The following is a 21,267-nucleotide window of genomic DNA, read 5'->3' on the forward strand; positions in this document are numbered from 1 at the left end:
CAGGGTAGGCCGCGCGCCCCCTCTCCCTCAGGTCCCCTTTCCTTCCTCCCTCTCCCCCTCCCTTCTCTCCTAGTCCAACTAGGGAAGGGGGGATCACACTCCCGGTGGGAGTAGGACTCCTCCAGGGCGCGCCATAGAGGGCCGGCCCTCCCCCCCTCCTCCACTCCTTTATATACGGGGGAGGGGGCACCCCATAGACACACAAGTTGATCATTGATCTCTTAGCCGTGTGCGGTGCCCCCCTCCACCATAATCCACCTCGGTTATATCGTAGCGGTGCTTAGGCGAAGTCCTGTTCCGGTAGCATCATCATCACCGTCATCATGTCGTTGTGCTGACGAAGCTCTCCCTCGACACTCTGCTGGATCGTGAGTTCGTGGGACGTCACCGAGCCAAACGTGTGCAGATCGCGTAGGTGTTGTACTTTTGGTACTAGGACCGGTCGATCGTGAAGACGTACGGCTACATCAACCGCGTTGTCATGACGCTTCCGCTTACGGTCTACGAGGGTACGTAGACAATACTCTCCCCTCTTGTTGCTATGCATCACCATGATCTTACGTGTGCGTAGGAATTTTTTGAAATTACTGCGTTCCCCTACAATATATATGTGGGAGGGGGCGCCTAGCACATACCAGATCAATTGTTAGCCGTGTGCGGCGCCCCCCTCACCGTTTACGCCCCCGGTCATATTTTCGTAGTGCTTAGACGAAGCCCTGCAGAGATCACTTCACCATCACCATCACCACGCCGTCGTGCTGACGAAACTCATATACCTCGACGTCTTGCTGGATCAAGAAGGCGAGGGACGTCACCGAGCTAAACGTGTGCAGAACGTGGAGGTGCCATACGTTCAATACTAGATCGGTTGAATCGCGAAGAAATTTCAATTACATCAACCGCGTTGTGAAACGCTTCCACTTACGGTCTACGAGGGTACGTGGACACACTCTCCCCCTTATTGCTATGCATCTCCATGGATAGATCATTGCATGTGCATAAATTTTTTTTGTTTTCCATGCAACGATTCCCAACACTAACATCATCTCTATGGAACAATATGTTTTTGTGCCTGGAAGGTTGATCACTGACAACATAATAACAACTTATGAATGTTTACATTTCATGAAGAGAAACCAGGAAAAGAAAAACCAGTTTTGTGCCCTTAAGTTGGACATGATGAAGGCTTATGATGGGGTGGAGTGGTCATACCTTCGTGCCATTATGATTAAATTGGGCTTCACCTAGAGGTGGGTGGACATTAATATTGTTATGGGCATGGTCACTTCGGTGAAATTTTAAGTGATGTTCAATGGTAAGAAACTATAACAATTTATTCCTTCACGAGGCATCCGACAAGGGGACCCAATTTCCCCATACATGTTCTTGTTAGCGGCAGACAGTCTTTCGTGCCTATTAAAATCTAGAGATGAGTCATCACAACTTCATGGCCTACAGGTGGCACCCTCGGCGGCGCATGTGAATCTCTTCTTTTTGTAGTGATAAGCCGTTGTTTTTCAGGGCTAATAGTGTGGGAGCAAATGAGGTCAACCAGGTGTTGGATATTTATTGTCAAACCACAGGACAACGAATCAACTATGGAAAAGAGTCTATCTTTTTTAGCAAAGGAGTTCCTGAAAGTGTCCACATTGATATTAAAGGAGTGCTTCAAGTTCCAAATGAAACTTTAAATGATCTTGGCATGCCTTCTGATGTGGGATCTTCAAAAAACAGAGCTTTCAAATTTTTGAAAGATAGATTGTGGAGCAAAATTCAGGGATGTATTGAGAAAACTCTATCTACTGCAGGCAAGGAGGTATTGGTTAAATTTGTGGCGCAAGCTATACCTGTTTTCTCTATGACTTGCTTCAAACTTCCCAGGGGGCTTTGTGAACACCTTAACATGCTCATAAGGAAGTTTTGGTGGGGCAGTAAGGATGGTGATCGGAAACCTAGCTGGGCATCGTGGAAGTCTATGACACAACCAAAAGCTACGGGCGAACTTGGTTTCGAGGATTTTGAGCCGTTTAACCTTGCGATGCTTGCAAAGCAGGGATGGAGGATTTTACAACAACTAGATTCTCTGAGTGCTCGTATACTTAAGAGTGTTTACTCCCAACGTCAACGATATTGCATGCTCGGGTTGGTTCCCACCCAAGCCAAATTTGGAGATCTATAATGGAAGGACTGGAAGTATTGAGACTTGGACTTATTAAGCATATTGGTAGTGGGAACTCTACTAATGTCTGGCTGGACAATTGGATACCTAGAGATGAAATGCTTCGATCCTACGACAGTAAAGTTGCGAACCCACCAAGGCCAGCGCCAGATTATTTTGATCTTGCAATGGCCTCTTGGGACAAGCAGATGATCGAGCATACATTCATGCTGATGGGCATTCCAGCTATCTTGGTGATTCCCGTATGCACTCGCAATTTTGATGACTATTGGGCTTGGCATTTTGAACGAAAGGGAAGCTTCTCGAACCGGTAGGAGGCTTGGCTAGAGCGTGCCACAGGACCTTCAAGCTCACGCAATGAGGAGAAATCATGGAAGCTTCTCTGGAGTACTCATGATCCAGCTAAGATTAGAATGTTTTTCTCACGCCTTGTAAAACAGTCTCTACCCACTGAAGATGTGAGAGCACCACCGCAATATGTCCACCACAAGCTCTTATGGTTTGTGTGGCTCACAAGATTCGCGGAGACACTCGCTTCTCGAGTGTTCATCGTCAAGATGCATCTAGGCCTTGGAAGAGGGAGATATCATGGATCAGATGATTACGAGAATGGAACCAAATGCAAAATAGTGGATTTTTGCACTCATGGCTGGCCGGGCCTCACCACAAGTTTATTCGCATGGCGGTCTGCCTTTGGGCTATATGGACATCGAGGCGGAAATTTACCATGAAGCGATTTCACAGAGTCCACAAGCTACGCACCTATTTGTGAACATGTTCATCAGGGAGCTTGAGTTGATTCATATATAGCCTCAGCTGATTTAACTGAGAGCCCCCCCCCCCCCGCCAGCTGGAGTATCACATGCAAGACCCTTGGCTCACACCTGTGGGACATGCAAAAATTCACGTCGATGGCGCTGTACTCCGAGACTGCGGTGGATTTGCTATTGCAGTTTGTCAGGACGATGCCGACAATTACTCGGGTAGCTCAGCTTTGGTAATAGCGGGACTAGTGGTCCCAACCACATTGGAAGCAGTCGCGTGACGAGAGGGCCTTGCATTGCCAGAAGATCTCCTTCTAAGCAACTTCATCATCTCATTCGATTGCAAGCAGGTGGTCAGTGACATAAAAAAGGTAGCCAGGGCCCTATGGTTCGGTGATTACAGAAATCAAACTTCGAGCTTCTAGTTTTAGTTGTAATTTTATTTTTGAAAATCGCACTGTTAATGATGAGGCTCATAGTCTAGCTAAGCATTCGTATAATCTTGGTCCAAAGCGTCACATTTGGTTGGCCAATCCTGATGATGTATTCCATTCCATGTGGATTATGATCAATAAAGCTTAGCTTTGTCTAACAAAAAGCTCCCGTTTGCCAGCGCCTCACCGCGCCTGTGTGCTAGAATGTGAGGAGCACTGATTACTTCTAATGGGCTCAGGGCCTGTTTGGTTCCAATAAGTCATCTGACTTATAAGTCAGGTGACTTAAAACCAGTGACTTATAAGTCATGTCTGTTTGGTTGTCACCTGACTTATAAGTCACCTGACCACACCTTTACACCTTGTTTTTTATGTAAAGATGGTGGGACCCACGTAAAAGAGGGTGACTTATAAGTTTTAAGTTGGGGTGGAGCAACTTATGACTTATAAGTTAGGGTGACTTATAAATTGAGTCTGTTTGACGAAATAAGTCACTTTTTTTATTTTTCGACTTATAAGTTGGTGACTTATTTGAAACCAAACAGATCCTCGTTGGCGTGGTTCTGGATTTGTGAACCCCGCAATTTCGTCCGCAATTACGCGTCGGGCAGTGTTCACACGTGGCAAGGCTATTGTCCCTGGAGTAGAATTGTTTTTGCACGTAGACCATCCAGCGAGAAGGAGAAAGAAACAGAGGGAAGAAGCTAATTAAACAAGTACCATAAGCCACATGCTTCGATGCTCTAGTAGTACGGCACCAAAAGACCAATCAACCAGGCACCACCAGTGACTGAACCTGCCCGTGGAAATGGGATGGGTTCACTCCCATACTTGTGCCAATGTGCTTCTCTCCAACCGCTGCGTCTGCTGCAAAATCTAGTTTGTTGCTCCTTTTATTCTGGTTTTGTTGCTCTTCTTTTCTCTCTCTTCGTCTTCACGCAACTCTGCAATGGAGCTCCGAAATAACGTCGTCATGAGGAAAGAAAAAAAAACTGCCTTTTTCTTTGAAAACACGTAATTCTATATGTCATTTTCAAGAAACCTCGAAGTCTCCAAAACCTAGGTTTTTTGTTTTGTTTTTGTGGCAGCAAGTAAAACTTTCCATAATACGTCACCCAAGCTCTAGTTGTTTTCGCGACCTCATTGCACACGTCATAACATACTGTGGGTGTACATAGCTATCGGAGTGGCTTAATTTTGCAATTAACAAGACATAATCATTAGTGACACTAACCCCACTCACTTATAAAGAATGATTTAAAAAGGAAAAGAAGGAAATACATGTAATAAATATTAAAACAATATATAATCAGCAGTTAGATCATGTTACACTCTCTCTCCTCTGCAACAACCGCGGTGGCAAAGCGGATTTGATGATGGGCGCAACATCGACAGAAAACATAACACACTCCAAGACGTCGATACTAACGCAACTGTGACGTCGTCATTCTAAATGTCGATATTGACGCAACCGTGATGTCGTCATTCTAGACGTCGGTAACCGAAGCAACTGTGATGTCACCATTCTAGACGTCGATACTGACGCAACTGTGATGTCGTCATTCTAGACGTTGATACTGATGCAACTGTGATTTCGTCATTCTAGACATCGGTAACTGAAGCAACAGTGATGTCGTCATTCTAGACGTCGGTAACTGAAGCAACTGTGATCTCGCCATTCTAGACGTCGATACTGACGCAACTGTGTTGTTGTCACTCTAGATGTCGATACTCACGCAATTGTGATGTCGTCATTCTAGACGTCGGTAACCGACACAACTGTGATGTTGTCATTCTTTCCTACGTGGTGTTGACAGTCGGGCCTGCAACCACCACTTAATAACCATACCGATGCTGCCCCACCGCCATGCCTACTCCCTTATATACCTCTCCACGCTAGGGTTTTTGTGGCACAAAAGCCCTAAAATTTAGGGTTTGGTGATATGTGCTTGATAAGAGTTGACAAAATAGGAAATGAACTGTAAATTATCAAAACCATTTTTTAGCGTCAAAGATCGTCGATACATGATGACTGCGATGTATAGTTTTACGCTGTGATAAATCCTTTAGAATATCTAGATCTTTGGGAGTAGTGATAGCCGATGACTGGGATGATCGAGCATTGTGGTCGTGAAGCGAATGGCGCCGGACATGAGCTAGCTCGACATTTGCTTTATGAACAAAACTACTTTCAAGTTATGGCATGATCAGCTTCCGACTCCCTTGTTCGTACCATTGTAAAAGACCCTGTTATAATTGAGTAAAGTCCCCGCTCAAAGAGATGCAACAGAAAATAATTGAGTAAAGTCGCCCAAAGTTAAAAAGAAAACACTAGTAGTATAAGCGCACGTGCACTGATGCTTGCAACGGTACAGTCCGGAAAGCCACGATGATCCAGGGCGAACCTGCCCTTGAAGACGGGCAAGGTTCATTTCGATCTATGATCATCCAAATGTACAACAGGACATCGTAGCACCTGACATCTCCTCTCGACATTTTTGCTCCGTTTTCATCTTGTCTTGAACGGCAACACGAGGGTGAAGCGCGTGCTCTGGATGTCGTTTTGAGAGCTGAGGCACCACCAGGACGAACCAGCGTGCAAAACACCATCGCCGTGCATGAAAAATCCTGGCGCCGCCGTGCCACCCAGCGTGCCACCTCATCGCCGACGTCATGAGACGGTGGTGGGGGTACGAGAACCATCGGCGAAGCTTAATTCCAGCAATTAACAAGCCATAATAATTAGGGCCAGCGCCCCCACCACCGAGGAAAAACTAAAAAGGAAAGCGGGGGAAGGATTAGTAAATCACCAGCTGTCCAAATCACCCCGCAGCCCCGGCCCAGCTCACTCGCGGAGGGAGGAGCGGATTGGATGACGCGCGCAGCAGCAGCGGCAGCAGCATCGCGCACTTCAAGGCGTCGTCGCTGCTGACGCGCGGGCCCCGCCCCCACCGCTTTATAACCGCGCCGACGCCGCCCCCATCCCACGCCCCACACTCCCCTCCGTTCCGGACTCTCAAGCAGCAGCGGCGGACGGCGGCCCGCGCGTCTCCGTCTCGCGGCGGCGAATCCCACCTGCAAATAGACAGAATCGGACAGGTTCTCGCTAGGTGGGCGCGGCGAGGTGGGTTGGGCGGGGGTTCGATGGCGACACCGTGTCGGATTCCCGCAATTCGCGCTGGATTAACGTTGGTGCGGATTTTTTCTGTGTCTCAGGTTTCTGTTCGGCGGGCTGGGCGTGATGGCGGTCGCGTCGCGCCTGGCGGTGGCGCGGGTGGTCCAGCCGGACGGGGGCGCGGCGAGCGGGAGGAGGGGGCGGCAGGGGTTCGCGGTGGTAGGGCTCCCCGCGGCCGCCAGGAGGGGGAGGCGGCGCGGCGGGGCCGTTGCGGCCAGCCCCCCGACGGAGGAGGCGGCCAAGTTGACGGAGCCGCTCACCAAGGAGGACCTCGTCGCCTACCTCGCGTCCGGCTGCAAGCCCAAGGAGAACTGGAGGTGAGAAGCTGGTGCTGCTACTTACTGTTGGAGGTGGAACGTAGTTCTATGGCTGGAGCAGCCGATTCTTACTGCCCAGCTTACTGTTTAGCTCTGCAATTGGGGATTTAGTATTTACTGTTCAGTCGCCCCTAGAGTGGCGGAGTTTTTTCACATGAATCAGTGCCTTGTAGTGACGAACTGGGTGATGTTTGCCAGTAGTTAGCACTTGTAGTTGTAGGAATAAGAGGGTGGATGCGTTGAAGTGACTTTACTTGTGCCTAGTTAGCAAACGAAGCTCTGCGTTGTTCACGGAAGGGGGCACATGGTATTGGTTAGCATAGTTATACTAGGCTAGGAACTAATTTGGGGATACATTGTGTCATGCTGTTGCCGAATGGCGCGGCTCGTCCATTCATATAATGCTGGAAGTAGTAAAATTGCAATATGTACACAAAACTGATATAGTACTTGTTAATATGCTATACGTGGAAAAAGTAAGCTTACAAATGATTGTCCTAAATGACAGAAAAAGTCTCTCTAAGATTAGATATGCTATACTTAATGGGGCGTGCTACGTGTCCACCAACTGATCTTTTCAAAAGATTGGCCGGGTTGCTAGCCGCCAGATCTGGCGTCATCAAGCCGTTGACGGGCATCCTAACTTTTGCAACATAGATTATGTTGCAGTTTTTTTTGCAACAGAGATCATGTCGCGGAAACGTCTGTAGATTTTTTTTGCAACACAATTTATGTTACATAATATTTTTTGCAACAGAGATAATGTTGCGGAAACGTTTGTAGAGTCTTTTTTGCCACAAAGGTCATATTGCAGAATTTTTGCAACAGAGATCATGTTGCGGAAACGTCTGTAGATTTCTTTTTGCAACAGAGGTCATGTTGTAGATTTTCAACAGAAAGCATGTTACAGAAGACGAACGAGGAAAAAAAAGGGAAACGAGCGGCTCTCAGTCGTTAGCGATTAAGATAAGAAAGAAAAAGGATGAACGGTGATAGGGCCCACATGGGACGCATGGTGTGCATCTGAGGTGGCAACGATGCACTGTAAATTGGCCGGTTGACGGGAATCTTTTCGCATACTTAATACATCTTGTTAATGTAGTGTGCTCATTTTTTTCGATCAATAAAATTTATTGGAGATGAAGGGGAGCCTTGGCGCAGTGGTAAAGCTGCTGCCTTGTGACCAAGAGGTCACGGGTTCAAGTCCTGGAAACAGCCTCTTACAGAAATGTAGGGAAAGGCTGCGTACTATAGACCCAAAGTGGTCGGACCCTTCCCCGGACCCTGCGCAAGCGGGAGCTACATGCACCGGGCTGCCCTTTAATAAAATTTATTGGAGATGAAGATCGTTCTGGTGCCTGTGTTCAAATTATTTCAGATTTGACAATATATTTTTGTTTTTCTTGAAGTTCTATTCCTGTATAATTCCTACCGAGTATTTCAGTTAGTTATTTGGTCCATTCCGTGAGTAAATTTTTTGTTGTACAGAATTGGCACAGAGCATGAAAAGTTTGGTTTTGATGTCGAAACGTTGCGCCCTATAACGTATGATCAGATCAGTGCTATACTCAATGGGCTGTCTGAGAGATTTGAATGGGACAAGATAATGGAAGAAAACCATGTTATTGGTCTCAAGCAGGTACTATGCCTGGAAAGAAATATGATATATATGGTTTTCACTCAATAGTGTTTTTTGTGACAACTTATTTATATGGACGCAGGGAAAGCAAAACATTTCACTAGAACCTGGTGGCCAGTTTGAACTTAGTGGCGCTCCCCTCGAAACATTACATCAAACTTGTGCGGAGGTCAATTCACATCTTTATCAGGTAAATATCTATTAGTGAGCAAACTGTTGCATGTATAAGTATTCACTTTTTACAGAAATTTATGAAATGTAACTTTGCGGGATTTTCACCTGTGACATATCATAATGTCATATTTAGTTCCCACCAGAAAATTCTTTTTAATCAGATTATCCTATTTCATATCCCAAAATTGTACAAAGTCCATGCCGTGAAATGTATATTCGCATCCCAACAAACCGTGTCAATTATATTGAGAACTAAACAGCCACCAATATCTAGTTTCTTCTGGAAGTTTGTATCATCTTATGCATGCATCTGTAAGACCTCCAAACCTTACTGGGCACGGAGTTAGTTTCCATTAGACTGTGTGGGTTCATGAAAAACAAATTGAACTGTCTCATGGTTCTGTTTGCACATTCGCCTTCTAGGTTTTACTTGCTGAAAGTTAATTGTACTATGATGTATGTATTTTTGGTGGAGAAGGTCTATACTGTTCTATGCTATGATTTAATCTTCTGCCGGTTTTGTAGGTCAAAGCAGTTGGAGAGGAATTGGGAGTAGGATTTCTTGGAATGGGTTTTCAGCCAAAATGGGCCCTGACTGATATACCAATAATGCCCAAGGTAATTCTGTCCTTAAACCTCATAAATGTAGGTTTTGAAGTTTGTGCTGTTGCTAGACTGTTAAAGGGCTTTTTTACTTTTTTATTTATATCCCAGTCTAGTTAATTTCCGAGAAATGAAGTTGCAAATCTAAGAACGTACTTATGGTTTGCACATTAGTAGTTTATTAGTACAACATAGTTCCATGGGGCTGATATCGAAATGCTGGCTTTTGATGCACCCATTCTTGCTTGGTACACCATTAAGCAAAATCCTCCACTGCAACTGTATCGAGCACTTGGCAGTTAACACAAAATGATCGATAACCCACACTGTAGTCTTCTTCCATGCACAACCTCACTTGTAATTTAGGCATATTTGCCCTAGGCAACATAATTATACTGTTACTGGTTCCTGTGAAGTCTGATCATACAATTTGCTACTCTGTAGGGAAGGTATGAAATTATGAGGAATTACATGCCTAAAGTTGGTACTCTTGGCCTTGATATGATGTTCCGCACGTGCACTGTACAGGTAACTGTCATTTTTAGTGTTGTGTTCATGGGCCGTTTTGACAACTCACAGCCCTTTATTTCATTTGATATCAAACAGGCTAGTATACAATATTCATGTGTTCACTAAACAAGTTCAATTAAGAGTTCACTATTCTGGCATGCAGGTTAATCTCGATTTCAGTTCAGAGCTAGATATGATAAGAAAATTCCGTGCTAGCCTTGCATTGCAGCCTGTGGGTATCTGTATTATCTTCCATTCTTCCTGACAGTTTACTTTGCTGCTGTTGCACTAACCTGACTTGCTTGTTTAACAGATCGCGACAGCAATATTCGCAAATTCTCCCTTTAAAGAAGGAAAACCAAATGGGTTTCTCAGTTTAAGAAGGTGTTTACTTCATTGCTTTCAGAACTTAATGTGCTGTTCTGTTGTATGGAGCTGCTAACACATTATCATCATCTGCAGCCATATATGGACTGATACTGATAACAACCGCTCGGGGATGCTTCCTTTTGTTTTTGATGACACATTTGGGTATGCATTAATGCAAACTTCTCCTTGTTCGCCATCCAGAATGCCAGCTATTTGATTGATGGCGTCATTTTGGTCAACAACAATTCCTACATAAAATGAGGCTTTCAGTTTAAACGAGTTCTAATTATAATTTGTTCTTGGTTGCAGATTTGAGCAATATGTGGACTATGCATTGGACGTCCCAATGTATTTTGTATACCGGAACAAGACTTACATTGACTGTACTGGAATGTCATTTCGGGTCTCTTCCTGTCTCTAATATCTTAGTACTTCTGCAGTTATATGCTGTAAACTTTGTAAATGTTACTCCCTCATCCAAAATAAGTGTTGCAGCTTTGAACTAACCTTAGTTCAAAGCTACGACACTTTTTTTGGATCGGAGGGAGTATCTTATTTTGAAGCTTTTGGCTACATGACTTTAGCTGTTGGAAATTTATAGAACTCTTATTTGGCTTGTGTGTATTTTGCAGGATTTCATGGCAGGAAAGCTCCCGCAGGTTCCAGGGGAGTTGCCCACTTTGAACGATTGGGAGAACCATCTAACAACAATTTTTCCTGAGGTTTACCTTTGATTTGGTTGGCATGGTGACATATTAATTGGTGTTGTTTCACTTCAACAATCAGTTGTTCTTTTTTATTCTCCTTGCAGGTTAGGTTGAAGAGATACATGGAGATGAGAGGTGCTGATGGTGGACCTTGGAGGAGATTGTGTGCTTTGCCTGCATTTTGGGTTTGTTTGCTGACTCTTCCTGCATTTGTTATGTATATCTACAGAGTCTCATTTACAGCACAGACATGGGCAGTATGTTCATTGTTACTGTACTAATTAGTACTCCCTCCTTTTTCAAATTATAAGGCATATTTTGACAGTCCAAATTCGTGCTTTGACCAACAATTAGTTTTAATGATATGTGGTTTATGTTACATTAAATAGACAACATGATTGGATCCATCATATTCAAAAGCACATCTTATGACTGATCTTGTAACCATAACTAAATATTATACGAGATTACAGTCAAAATACGCCTTATATTTTGAAATGGAACAAGTAACTTCCATTTCGTTGCAAAACTCAGAATCAGCTTTGCATCTGATTTGTCCTTCTCTGCAGGTTGGGTTGTTGTATGACGACGAATCATTACAGAGCATTATTGACATGACTTCTGACTGGACAAAGGAAGAAAGAGAGATGTTGAGACGGAAGGTATCTCAAGATATTTCTGCTCTTTATCCTTAGTGGTAGAAACTGTTGTCGTTTGGAAACATCAATTAGAAGACTAGAATTTGCACTAGCAGATTTGAGAGGCATAAATTTCTACTTGAATTGTGAGTGATCGTGTGTTTTATTTGATCAGGTGCCAGTAACTGGTTTGAAGACGCCATTCCGGGATGGGTATGTAAGAGATTTAGCTGAAGATGTTCTCCAGTTAGCTAAGGTAACTCCCTATTTTCTGGCTACTAATCCTTTCCCATAAGTCTACAAACATGCTGCTTGTGATAACGATCCTATTGTGGTGGTGCAGAATGGATTAGAAAGAAGAGGATACAAGGAGGTTGGTTTCCTGAGAGAAGTCGACGAAGTTGTTAGAACAGGTGATGCTTTCAGGACACTTTTATTCACTTGATCAAGATAAATACTCTAGATGATCAAAATTCTTGTCTTAGATTCGTCTAGATACGGAAGTATCTAATACTAAAACGTGACTTGATATATCCATATTTAGACAAATCTAAGACAAGAATTTTGGGACGGAGGGAGTACTAGCTTTGCGATGGCGGGCTGTGAACTGCGCCTTCTCCAGATGATAATTCTCAATCTACTCTTGTGCAGGAGTGACACCTGCCGAGAAGCTTCTGAATCTATACGAGACGAAGTGGCAGCGCAGCGTGGACCCTGTGTTCGAGGAGTTGTTATATTGATATGCTGATATCATATATAACTTCGGTGGAAGCTGGACAAGGTGGACAGGGTCTTCAGATTGTATCCCCATACAAAATCCCGTCCCCAATTCTACAAGCCACCTGACCAGGGAAGCCTACTCTCTGGTCTCGCGGCTGCGAATAATTTTGAGCTCGGAACACTCTGTTTGTGGCTTGCCGCCTTTCTTTCTTTGGCTGTGTGGACCTTTTACAGCTTCTGATTTTTCTCGCATCTCCAGGGAGCCGGAACAAGCACCTGTTTGTACCGATCCCTTTTTCATCTTTTCCTGATGAACGGCTTGTATTCCGAATAAATCCATCTCGCGTGATGATGGAAGGAACCTGATTTCCAGAAATAATAATTCAGAGTGTTTGAGACGTATGCTCGGGTTAAAGCACTTCAAAAGTGTAAAGTGGTTTGTGTGGCCGTGTTTCTTTCAAAGAGTTAGTTCCGTGCATGCCATTGACGACCGGCTATGCACACTGTGCAGTCATCCAATGCGTAACGGTTGTTAAGCAGAAAGTAGTGCTAGTTGGACTGGAGAACGACACGTGCGCTTCGTGTTTGTTCTCAATTCCATTTCTTCCGCTGGCGAAAAAAGGGTACTACCTGAAGCGGAAGTCTCCTCTGAGTCTCTGACCAAGCCGTTCTTTATCTCTTCCAGCACGGCACTACCAAATCCAACATCGCTTTCCCTTTCCTCGTCTCACTGCACACCTACCTCTTTCAAGTAATCAATCACTTCCCAGATCCGTGCCCAATGCGTTTTCCTCTTCCACATAAATAGTGGGGAACAATATTCAGGCATATTCGGAATGGCAGGAATTTTCAGACTAAGGATCACTTTTCTTTTTGAAATAATCTGAAGATTTTTTTAAAAAAATGATGACTGTTTTTATGATTCTTTATAGAACGTGTTTGATTTTAGGAGCATGAAAGTGTCTCTATAGTTGGAAAGGGACACGTTTGTCCTCTAGAGATGAGTGGTTATTAACACCTCTATGGGTTCTAATATGGTTATTTACATGATGTCTCTCTTCCCAGTGCCAAAGTTAAGTTGAAATTATTTGTGTGGCTATTTATTTTTGATAGGTTTAATATACCAAATATGCGGAAGCAGATACAATTTAATGTTGGTATCAATTATTCTTGCACCCTGAGACAATTAAGCATCTCAACATTTCCTGTCATTCAAATCCAGTGGTCTCCGAATGACTCACATATTACTTTGATACCAAGCTAAAATGATCTTTGATGGCAATCTACTTTTTTGAAATGCTTATTACAACAATGTTGGTCCTCTGTAAACGTGCCAACCACCTCGGGAGTGGCCAACATCTATCTTGTTGCCCCAAAAAATCAAGGCGGTGTAGACATCCAATATATATTGGCAAAATATCGTCATTCTAAATCAATGGTTGCTTCAAGCTTCCTAATAAGGTGAGTTAAGGCATTGATATACTCAGTAATAAATAAATGGGATCCAAGGCAAGTCCATGTTAAATATGGGGGTACCACTTTTGGGTTGGTTCGATGACGAGGAGGCAACACCTTTCCTGGTTTGGAACCTTCGCTAGCAATAACAAATCACATGTTGGTTTTGTCATAGGTCATGGTTGGGAAATGCATCACCTCAGTTCCTAGTACTTATGGCTTTTTCATATACTGCATCATAAGCACGACATAATAGTAGAGGTGGTAGGTAACTTGCACCCATTTGTGGTTCTGACATGACATGATTAGAACGCCATTTGTGGCTTCTGACATGACATGATTAGAACTTAGTAGCCTGGAATAGGATCTAATGGAGCAGCTATATGTTGTTAATTTATAGCATGGAACATACAAATTTTGATGGACTTTACATGAAGATGGAAATTTCTCCATGAATTCATTGTACCATCGCTTGTGAGTACTGATGCACCTATTAACAATAAGGTGATCTAGAAGCTTAAGATTCCTTTATAGATTAATATTTTCCGTATAGCATTTATGCAGAAGATTCATCTTAACAAGGGAAAATCTTGCAAAGAAAATGGGGGGGGGGGGCATGACATGACGAGACAATTAAGCACATATTCTTTGACTGTAAGTAGACATGGTGTATGGCCTATAATACAGGTCGCACATAATTTGTATTCTACCCGGAGCATCCCAAACTTGTTTGGTAATTGGCCATTCGGCATATATAAAAATACGAGATCTTTTATCTTAGTAGCTGCGACAACCTTGGTTCGGGCGTTATGGTTATACAAGAATGATGTGGTTTTGACAAATAAAATATATTTTCTTCACTGCCACAGTTATTTACTTGTGTAGACATTGGCTCCGTACTTTGCCTGTACTATAGTGTTTGGAGCACATGGAGCTCTTTATGATGGCATGTACTAAGATGGAGAGGATGACTAAGAAGGTCTTTTCCAAACATGGAAGGTGTTGTCTTCGAATCTGTCTTCTTAGATTGCTTGCTATTGTTATTCTTTCTGCGTCAAATAACATTATGTGTTTTCGTTTCCAAGAATATTATGTCTTAGTACATGTTGTGTGCATCTAGTTCCTTCAAAATCAGAGTGAACATCAAGGGCCAATAAAAAAATTATTACCAGAAAATAGTATGCCTCACAAAAACACGTTGACAAAAGAGCAAGTGCAACTTACAAGTTATGACTAACTGAACAACGGAGATCAAACAGACATATCATGGAAGCGATCCGAAATAACAGTTTCAACGAGAGATAAAAATGGAAGAAATGGACCATGGAAGAAATCCATAACAACATTTCAACTACTAGAATAAAAAAATGACTTGGCTCAAAGAGCACCAGCGAGATAGAATGTCTCAACTTATTAAGGCTGGCTTTCCTGCATAGCTATGCCAAACTAAATCAAACGAGACGAGATGCACGTAGCTGGCCATGCAATGTCATTTGAGTGGGCTAACAACATTATCCACCTTATGTCCTCATCACCAATGGATATTCATACATCTACTGGTCTAACTTACCTTACCCACTCACCATCATCTTTATAATTTTGCAAATCCTACTTGCATATTGGCAAACCAATCATATTGTTTTTAATCTTGTGTCGTAGAAATCTAGCCCTCATGTCCATCCTTGATTTTTTCACTTACCTTTAATTTAGAAATCAGTTTATATGGCCCTATAACTTCATTTACCTACTATCATTGCTAGCATGCTCCTCCACAAACATGTAAACCATTGCACTTACCTCCCCACAGTCTAGGCAGACCCATTTGAAATCTGTAAAACATGGAAGAATTGTGTGTTTAGTATTGAATGCAATGTAAAACACATACCTTATTTTGTTCACATTATTTAGCCAATGTGACAACATATATAGGTCTCACTTGTAAAATAAAAATATATTAACCTTGTAAACTTGTCACCTATAGCTCCAACCGTAACTCATCACTGGTATGTCACTTTTATTTTCTTTTGTACCCATTCACCTTATATCCTTATAACTTGTATTTTGCCACTCCATTTCCATGCCATTCTCGTCGAGCTCGTCACGAACATTGAAGCGATCCAGCACCTCTTACAGTCTGCTTTACATATCCATTTACATATATATTCCATAAAAAGAGACATTGACAAATATAATATGTCAAAGGTCAATTGAATGGTAATTTGTGCCATTAACATAAATTTCCTACTTATGGTAGATTGGTAAGGAAACACCTGGAGGAAACAATGAAAAGTGTCTCGATAGTTGTAAAAGGAAGATACTTTCCTCTAGAGAGGATTGGCTCTTATCACCTCTATGAGTTCTAACATGGTTATTTATATGACATCTTTCTTCCAAGAGCCAAAATTGAGTTGGAATTATTTGTGTGGCTACTTATTTATAATAGGTTTAATAGACAAAATATGCTGAAGCGGAGACACTTCACTGTTGATATCGATTATTCTTGCATCCTATGTACTGCTATTGATGAAGAGACCATTGAGAACCTCATTTCATTTGCCCCTTTAGCATTTTTTGTTGGGCATGCATTCAAATCTAGTGGTCTCCGAATGCCTCGCAGATTCCTACCTACCTTTTGAAAATTTTATTACAATAATCTTGGTTCTCTCTAGGCGGGTTGACCTCCTTGGGAGCATCGGTTCTATCCCGTTGATGAAGAATAATGTGGCTTAGTTAGTATCCAATATATAGTGGCTGAAACTATCATGCTTTTTAGTAAATGGTTGTTTAGGACTCTTATTGACTATGAGTTATGGCATGATATACTCGGTAATAAATATATGCATTCTAAGGCTCTGTCCCAAGTCCAAAGTAAATCTGGAGGCTTCCACTTTTGGGTTGGCAACACCTTTTCTGGTTTGAACCTTCACTATCAAGGACGACTCACATGTTAGGTTTTGGCACGACTCATAGTTGAGCAATGCTCCGCCTTAGCATCTACTAGTACCTAGGGCTTTTACTGTGTCATAAGCATGTCATAATAGTAGAGGCGTTGGGTAACTTTCTGCTAGATGTGGACTTCAGACGTGACATGTTTAGGCCTTTGTTAGTAGCATGGAAGGATCTACTAGAGTGTCTGAATGTTGTTAATTTATACTACATTTGAAAATATAAGACATTTTTGCAGTTCAAATTTTAAAAATGTCTTGGATTTTGGGACGAAGGTAGTAGCACGAGACATATGAGTTTCTATGAACTTACATCAAGATGGACTCTTCTTTATGAACTCACTGTACCAGATCTTATAGATATTGATGCACCAATTAACAACATGTTTATTTTTAAGCTTAAGGTTCCTCCAAAGACTAATGTTTTTCCTATGGTATTTACGTAGAGGGGTCATCTTAACGAGGGAAACTCTAGCAAAGAAAAACTGACAAGGGAGTAGAAATGTTGTTTCTACTATCATGACGAGAAAATTAAGCACATATTCTTTGAGCAAGTATGCTCATGTTATATGGCTTATAATACATGTCATGCATAACTTGTATTCATCCAAAGCTTTCAAAACTTGTTTGGTAATTGGATTTGAGGTATACATAAAAAATGAGATCTTTTATCTTAGTAGGCATGGGGGACCTGGTCTAGGCGCTATCATTATGCATGAACATTATGGTTTTGACAAATGGAAGATATCTTTCTACATTGTCGGTTATTAACTTATGTACGCATTGGCTCCGCACTTGGCTCGTACCACAATATCTGGAGCACTGGGAGCTCTTTATATATGGTGGCATGTATTAAGATGGAGCTGACGGCTAAGGAGATCATTTCCGAACATGAACAATGTTCACTTTGGATCTGTCTTAGATTGCTTTAAACTGTTCTTCTTTTTGTGTCAAACAATGTTATGTTTTTTGTTTCCACAATTATTAGCTTTGTATAGATTGTGTGCATCTATATACGTCAAAATTGGAGTGGACTCTTCATACTTGCATCACTCACGTGTTAAGAGTAAATAAAAACTTTATTATCAAAACATAGTATACCTCACAAAAACATGTTGACAAAAAGAGTAGACGCAACTTATGAGTTATGACCAACTGAACAACAAAGATCAAATAAATAGACCATGGAAGAGATAGTTTCAATGACTAAAATAAAAATGGCGGCCATGGAAGAAATCTATAACAACAATTTTAACTACTAAAATAAAAATGTCTAGACTCAAAGAGCACCACTGAGAGACAGAATGTCTCAACTTGTTAAGGTTGGCTTTCCTGCCTCTTAGCTATGCCAAGCTAAATCAAACTAGACGACGCGCGTAGCTGGCCATGCATTGCACGCTACGGGAAAAAAACTTCTCTCCATCCTACCTTACATGGGAGGGAAAAGACTCCAAGATGATTCTTCAGGATCGACGCCGCCCGATTGCCAACCAAACCCCACATCAAAGGGCTTCATCCCACCGGAAGAGCCATCGTTGGCACTGGTACCAGCGCCGTCGTGCCCATTGGTGCTATAGCCGACACCGGTGCTGGTGTAGGCACCATCATGCCTATTGGTGCTATAGCCATTATGGACCAGGGCGTCGAGGTCCCTTCCAGATCTCACCTTCTCGAGCCAACCCTCATGTAGCGGCGGCACATGATACATCATTGGAGACCCCATGTGCATGTTTCCAGTGACGTATGGAGTGGACGATGGCGCCTGATTCATCACCTGAGACCCCATGTCCATGTTTTTGGGGACATGTGGAGCTAGCGGTGATGCCTGATACGTTGCCGAAGACCCCATGTCCATGTTGTCAGGGACATATGGTGCCTGTGGCTGCAAGACAGGAGGCTTTCCACTAAATTTTGCAATGCTATCGCCCATTCTCTCGAGGATCTCCTCTAGCCTGCTACTGACGCTGGTGATTTCATCGACTTTGAGGTCGGGGAGGTCACTGCCGAGCATGGCCTTGTGTAGCAGGATCCTGATCTCGGGGTCTCGTACAATGTTTTCCTTGACCTGGAGCTTGTTGAGGCGCTGGGTGAGGAAGTCTTCCTAGTTCACCGCCTTCTTGAGCTGTCCCTCTGGCATGTTTTTGCACTGATTCAGGATATCCACTGCATCGGCGTGGGACGGGTACACCTTTGGCACCGCATTGCCCTCGTCGTACACCAACACACAAGCCTTGGCGTTGCACATGATAGAAACCTCACCTGCCTTACTTGCTAGGTTCTTACCACGCGTCTCCAAGGTACGGCGCCGACTCGATTCGTTGTCGATGTACTCGAGGGCAATCTTCTTGCGACCCATTGCCAACAGAGGGATAAAATGAGCAATGGAAATTAGGTTGATGGTTTTGTCAAGGTGGGGAGATCTGATTATAGTGGAGGATTGACCAAGATGGGGAGGCTATATCGAGAAACTTTTAACTCTACGCTCACAAAATAAGGACGTGCACTATTTTCATAAATGCATCATCAAACCAAGTATTTTCTTTCATTAAAAAGTGCTTATAATGGACCGAGGGAACAAATTTCTGTAACAAAGAACTTTGGTTTCTCTCAGGAAGCCCATGCATCTTATCCGGATATGCTTATTTTAGCTATGTATTACCAAATTAATTTTGCAATTTATTTTGTTCCAAAGTTAGATGGTTATTCAAAAGTGTACATCGTCCCATTAACCACATTAAGAAATAACAATAAATGATTTACGTAAATTATCCTATAATGTATGACGAATTAAAAATACTAAAGTTCTGCCAATTTTTCCAATACGTTAACTGAATGCGGTGTCACAACCCTAGAATAATTGCCTATAAATAATTGCATTAGTGAGCATCACCATGCATATTTAAATTCAAAGAAATTTGAATTAAGGAAAAATCCAAAGCCTCAAAATTTAATTAAAGGGCACAGAACCCCAAAAATTGCATTCAATGTTCCAAAATTCCTTTAAAAATTCTGAGAATTTTGGCGAGACTTAAATATCAAACCAAAATTTAGGAACATTTTTCAGGAATATTTTGGGACATTGAATTTAAATCATTATTTTATTTGAATTTGGATGTATATTCATAATATTTAGGATATACTCCCTCCGTTCCTAAATATAAGTCTTTTTAGACATTTCAAATGGACTACAATATACAGATGTATGTAGGCATATTTTAGAGTGTAGATTCACTCACTTTGCTCCGTATGTAGTCACTTGTTGAAATCTCTAAAAAGACCTATATTTAGGAACGGAGGGAGTATTTTCAAATAACCCTGTAGTAATTTATGTGCTTTTGGAAAAGTCCATGAAGCAACATAAAAGTACTCAAGGATTTTTGGCATTGTTTGAATTTTGTTTGAATTCAAAAACAGTGGCAAAAGATTAAATAACAGAAAAACAAAAAAGAGAAAGATAGAAAGAAAAGGAAATTACCCGACTTACTTGGCGGCCCAGCAGGACAGCCCAACCCACCAGGGGCTGGACCGTCTTCTTCCCTGCACCAGTAGGCACTGGTGCGTGTCCCCCGCACACGCAGCCGCAACCACGTCCCGTGCCACCTCCTGGTTCTCCCCCGTGCCACCCCTTGCGCCTGGAAACAGCCACGATCCACTCTCCCTTCTCCCTCGCTCTGGACCTTTCTCCCTCTCCTCCAGCCTCGATCTTGAGCACCACCCAAGACCACCCAACAACCGACGTCAGAATGTCGCACTGCAATGTCCAAGAGCATCACCGCTCTCCTCCGCATCTCCAAGTTGAAGATGGCGTCCCCTCGTGCCCTGAAACCTCGCCATCGAGCCTGTTTTCATCGCCATGGACGACGAATGCCTTTGTTCGATTCACTTTGTTCAAGCTGTCCCTGAGCCCGCTCATCTTCTCTGCCGCACCTCTATGAGCTCCTGCTCCTTCCCCTATGCTTGCGCCATCGTTCCCGTCTGCTAGCTGCCATCCCTACGAGCCGAGCTCTGCCGCCGACACCTCTCCAGCCAGCCCCGTCATATGCTAACGCCACCATTGGATGCCCTGCGCTACAGTTGTTCCAACGCGCCTAGCCTCTCGTCCGACCATGGCCGGAAATGGTCGGCCGGCGAATGACGCCGGTGAGCCACTGGCTAATTCCATCATCAACACTAATTAACCAGCACCCACAATCGTTGACAGCCGCCCCCTACTGGTCAAACCCTAGTCAGCACGGGATTAAACCGGGTCAGCCACAATGCGACTGATGTGTGGACCCCATGCGTCAGGTTTGACCTTGATCAACCCAGTTGACTCGCTGACATAAGGTTGACGTCATAATTACTGTTTTGGTTTTTATTAAATCAAAAATGATTTTATAAATTCTAGAAAATGTTGCAAACTTCAAAACCCATAGAATTTTAACCGTAACTCCAAATGAAATAATTTATATATGAAAAATTATCAAAAAGTATGAAGAATCTGTTTATGCCATGTTCATGCATGTTTGAAAAAGTTAACATCACCAAATAGGACAATTCATGATTATGGAATATATGGTAATTAGTTTTGGATTTGGAATTTGTTATATGTTTGCTTCAATTAATATGACTAACTATTGCATTAGGTCAATTCAGTAC

General features: G+C 42.8%; 1 protein-coding gene and 1 pseudogene across 1 annotated transcript; one reads left to right on the forward strand and one right to left on the reverse strand.

Moving 5' to 3' along the window:
- Positions 1 to 6,356: 6,356 nt before the first annotated feature.
- LOC119363431 (glutamate--cysteine ligase B, chloroplastic) lies at positions 6,357 to 12,631 on the forward strand. The gene is made up of 16 exons (XM_037628787.1): positions 6,357 to 6,501; positions 6,594 to 6,869; positions 8,358 to 8,508; positions 8,591 to 8,698; positions 9,208 to 9,300; positions 9,730 to 9,813; positions 9,959 to 10,027; positions 10,109 to 10,179; positions 10,258 to 10,326; positions 10,474 to 10,567; positions 10,797 to 10,886; positions 10,976 to 11,056; positions 11,441 to 11,533; positions 11,685 to 11,765; positions 11,853 to 11,922; positions 12,161 to 12,631. The coding sequence occupies exons 2-16, from the start codon at positions 6,619 to 6,621 to the stop codon at positions 12,247 to 12,249; spliced, it is 1,494 nt and encodes a 497-aa protein (XP_037484684.1). The 5' UTR covers positions 6,357 to 6,501; positions 6,594 to 6,618; the 3' UTR covers positions 12,250 to 12,631.
- Positions 12,632 to 18,058: 5,427 nt separating this feature from the next.
- On the reverse strand, positions 18,059 to 18,985 carry LOC119364735 (annotated as a pseudogene).
- Between the last annotated feature and the right edge of the window lie 2,282 nt (positions 18,986 to 21,267).

Source organism: Triticum dicoccoides, chromosome 1A (assembly GCF_002162155.2).
Source record: "Triticum dicoccoides isolate Atlit2015 ecotype Zavitan chromosome 1A, WEW_v2.0, whole genome shotgun sequence".
Classification (NCBI taxonomy): Eukaryota; Viridiplantae; Streptophyta; class Magnoliopsida; order Poales; family Poaceae; genus Triticum; species Triticum dicoccoides.

Coding starts and splice junctions, on each gene's coding strand:
- LOC119363431 (XM_037628787.1), top strand. CDS start 6,619: ATGGCGGTCGCGTCGCGCCTGGCGGTGGCGCGGGTGGTCCAGCCGGAC. Junction 10,180..10,257: donor GGGTTTCTCAGTTTAAGAAG/GTGTTTACTTCA, acceptor CATCATCTGCAG/CCATATATGGACTGATACTG. Junction 10,887..10,975: donor TAACAACAATTTTTCCTGAG/GTTTACCTTTGA, acceptor TTCTCCTTGCAG/GTTAGGTTGAAGAGATACAT.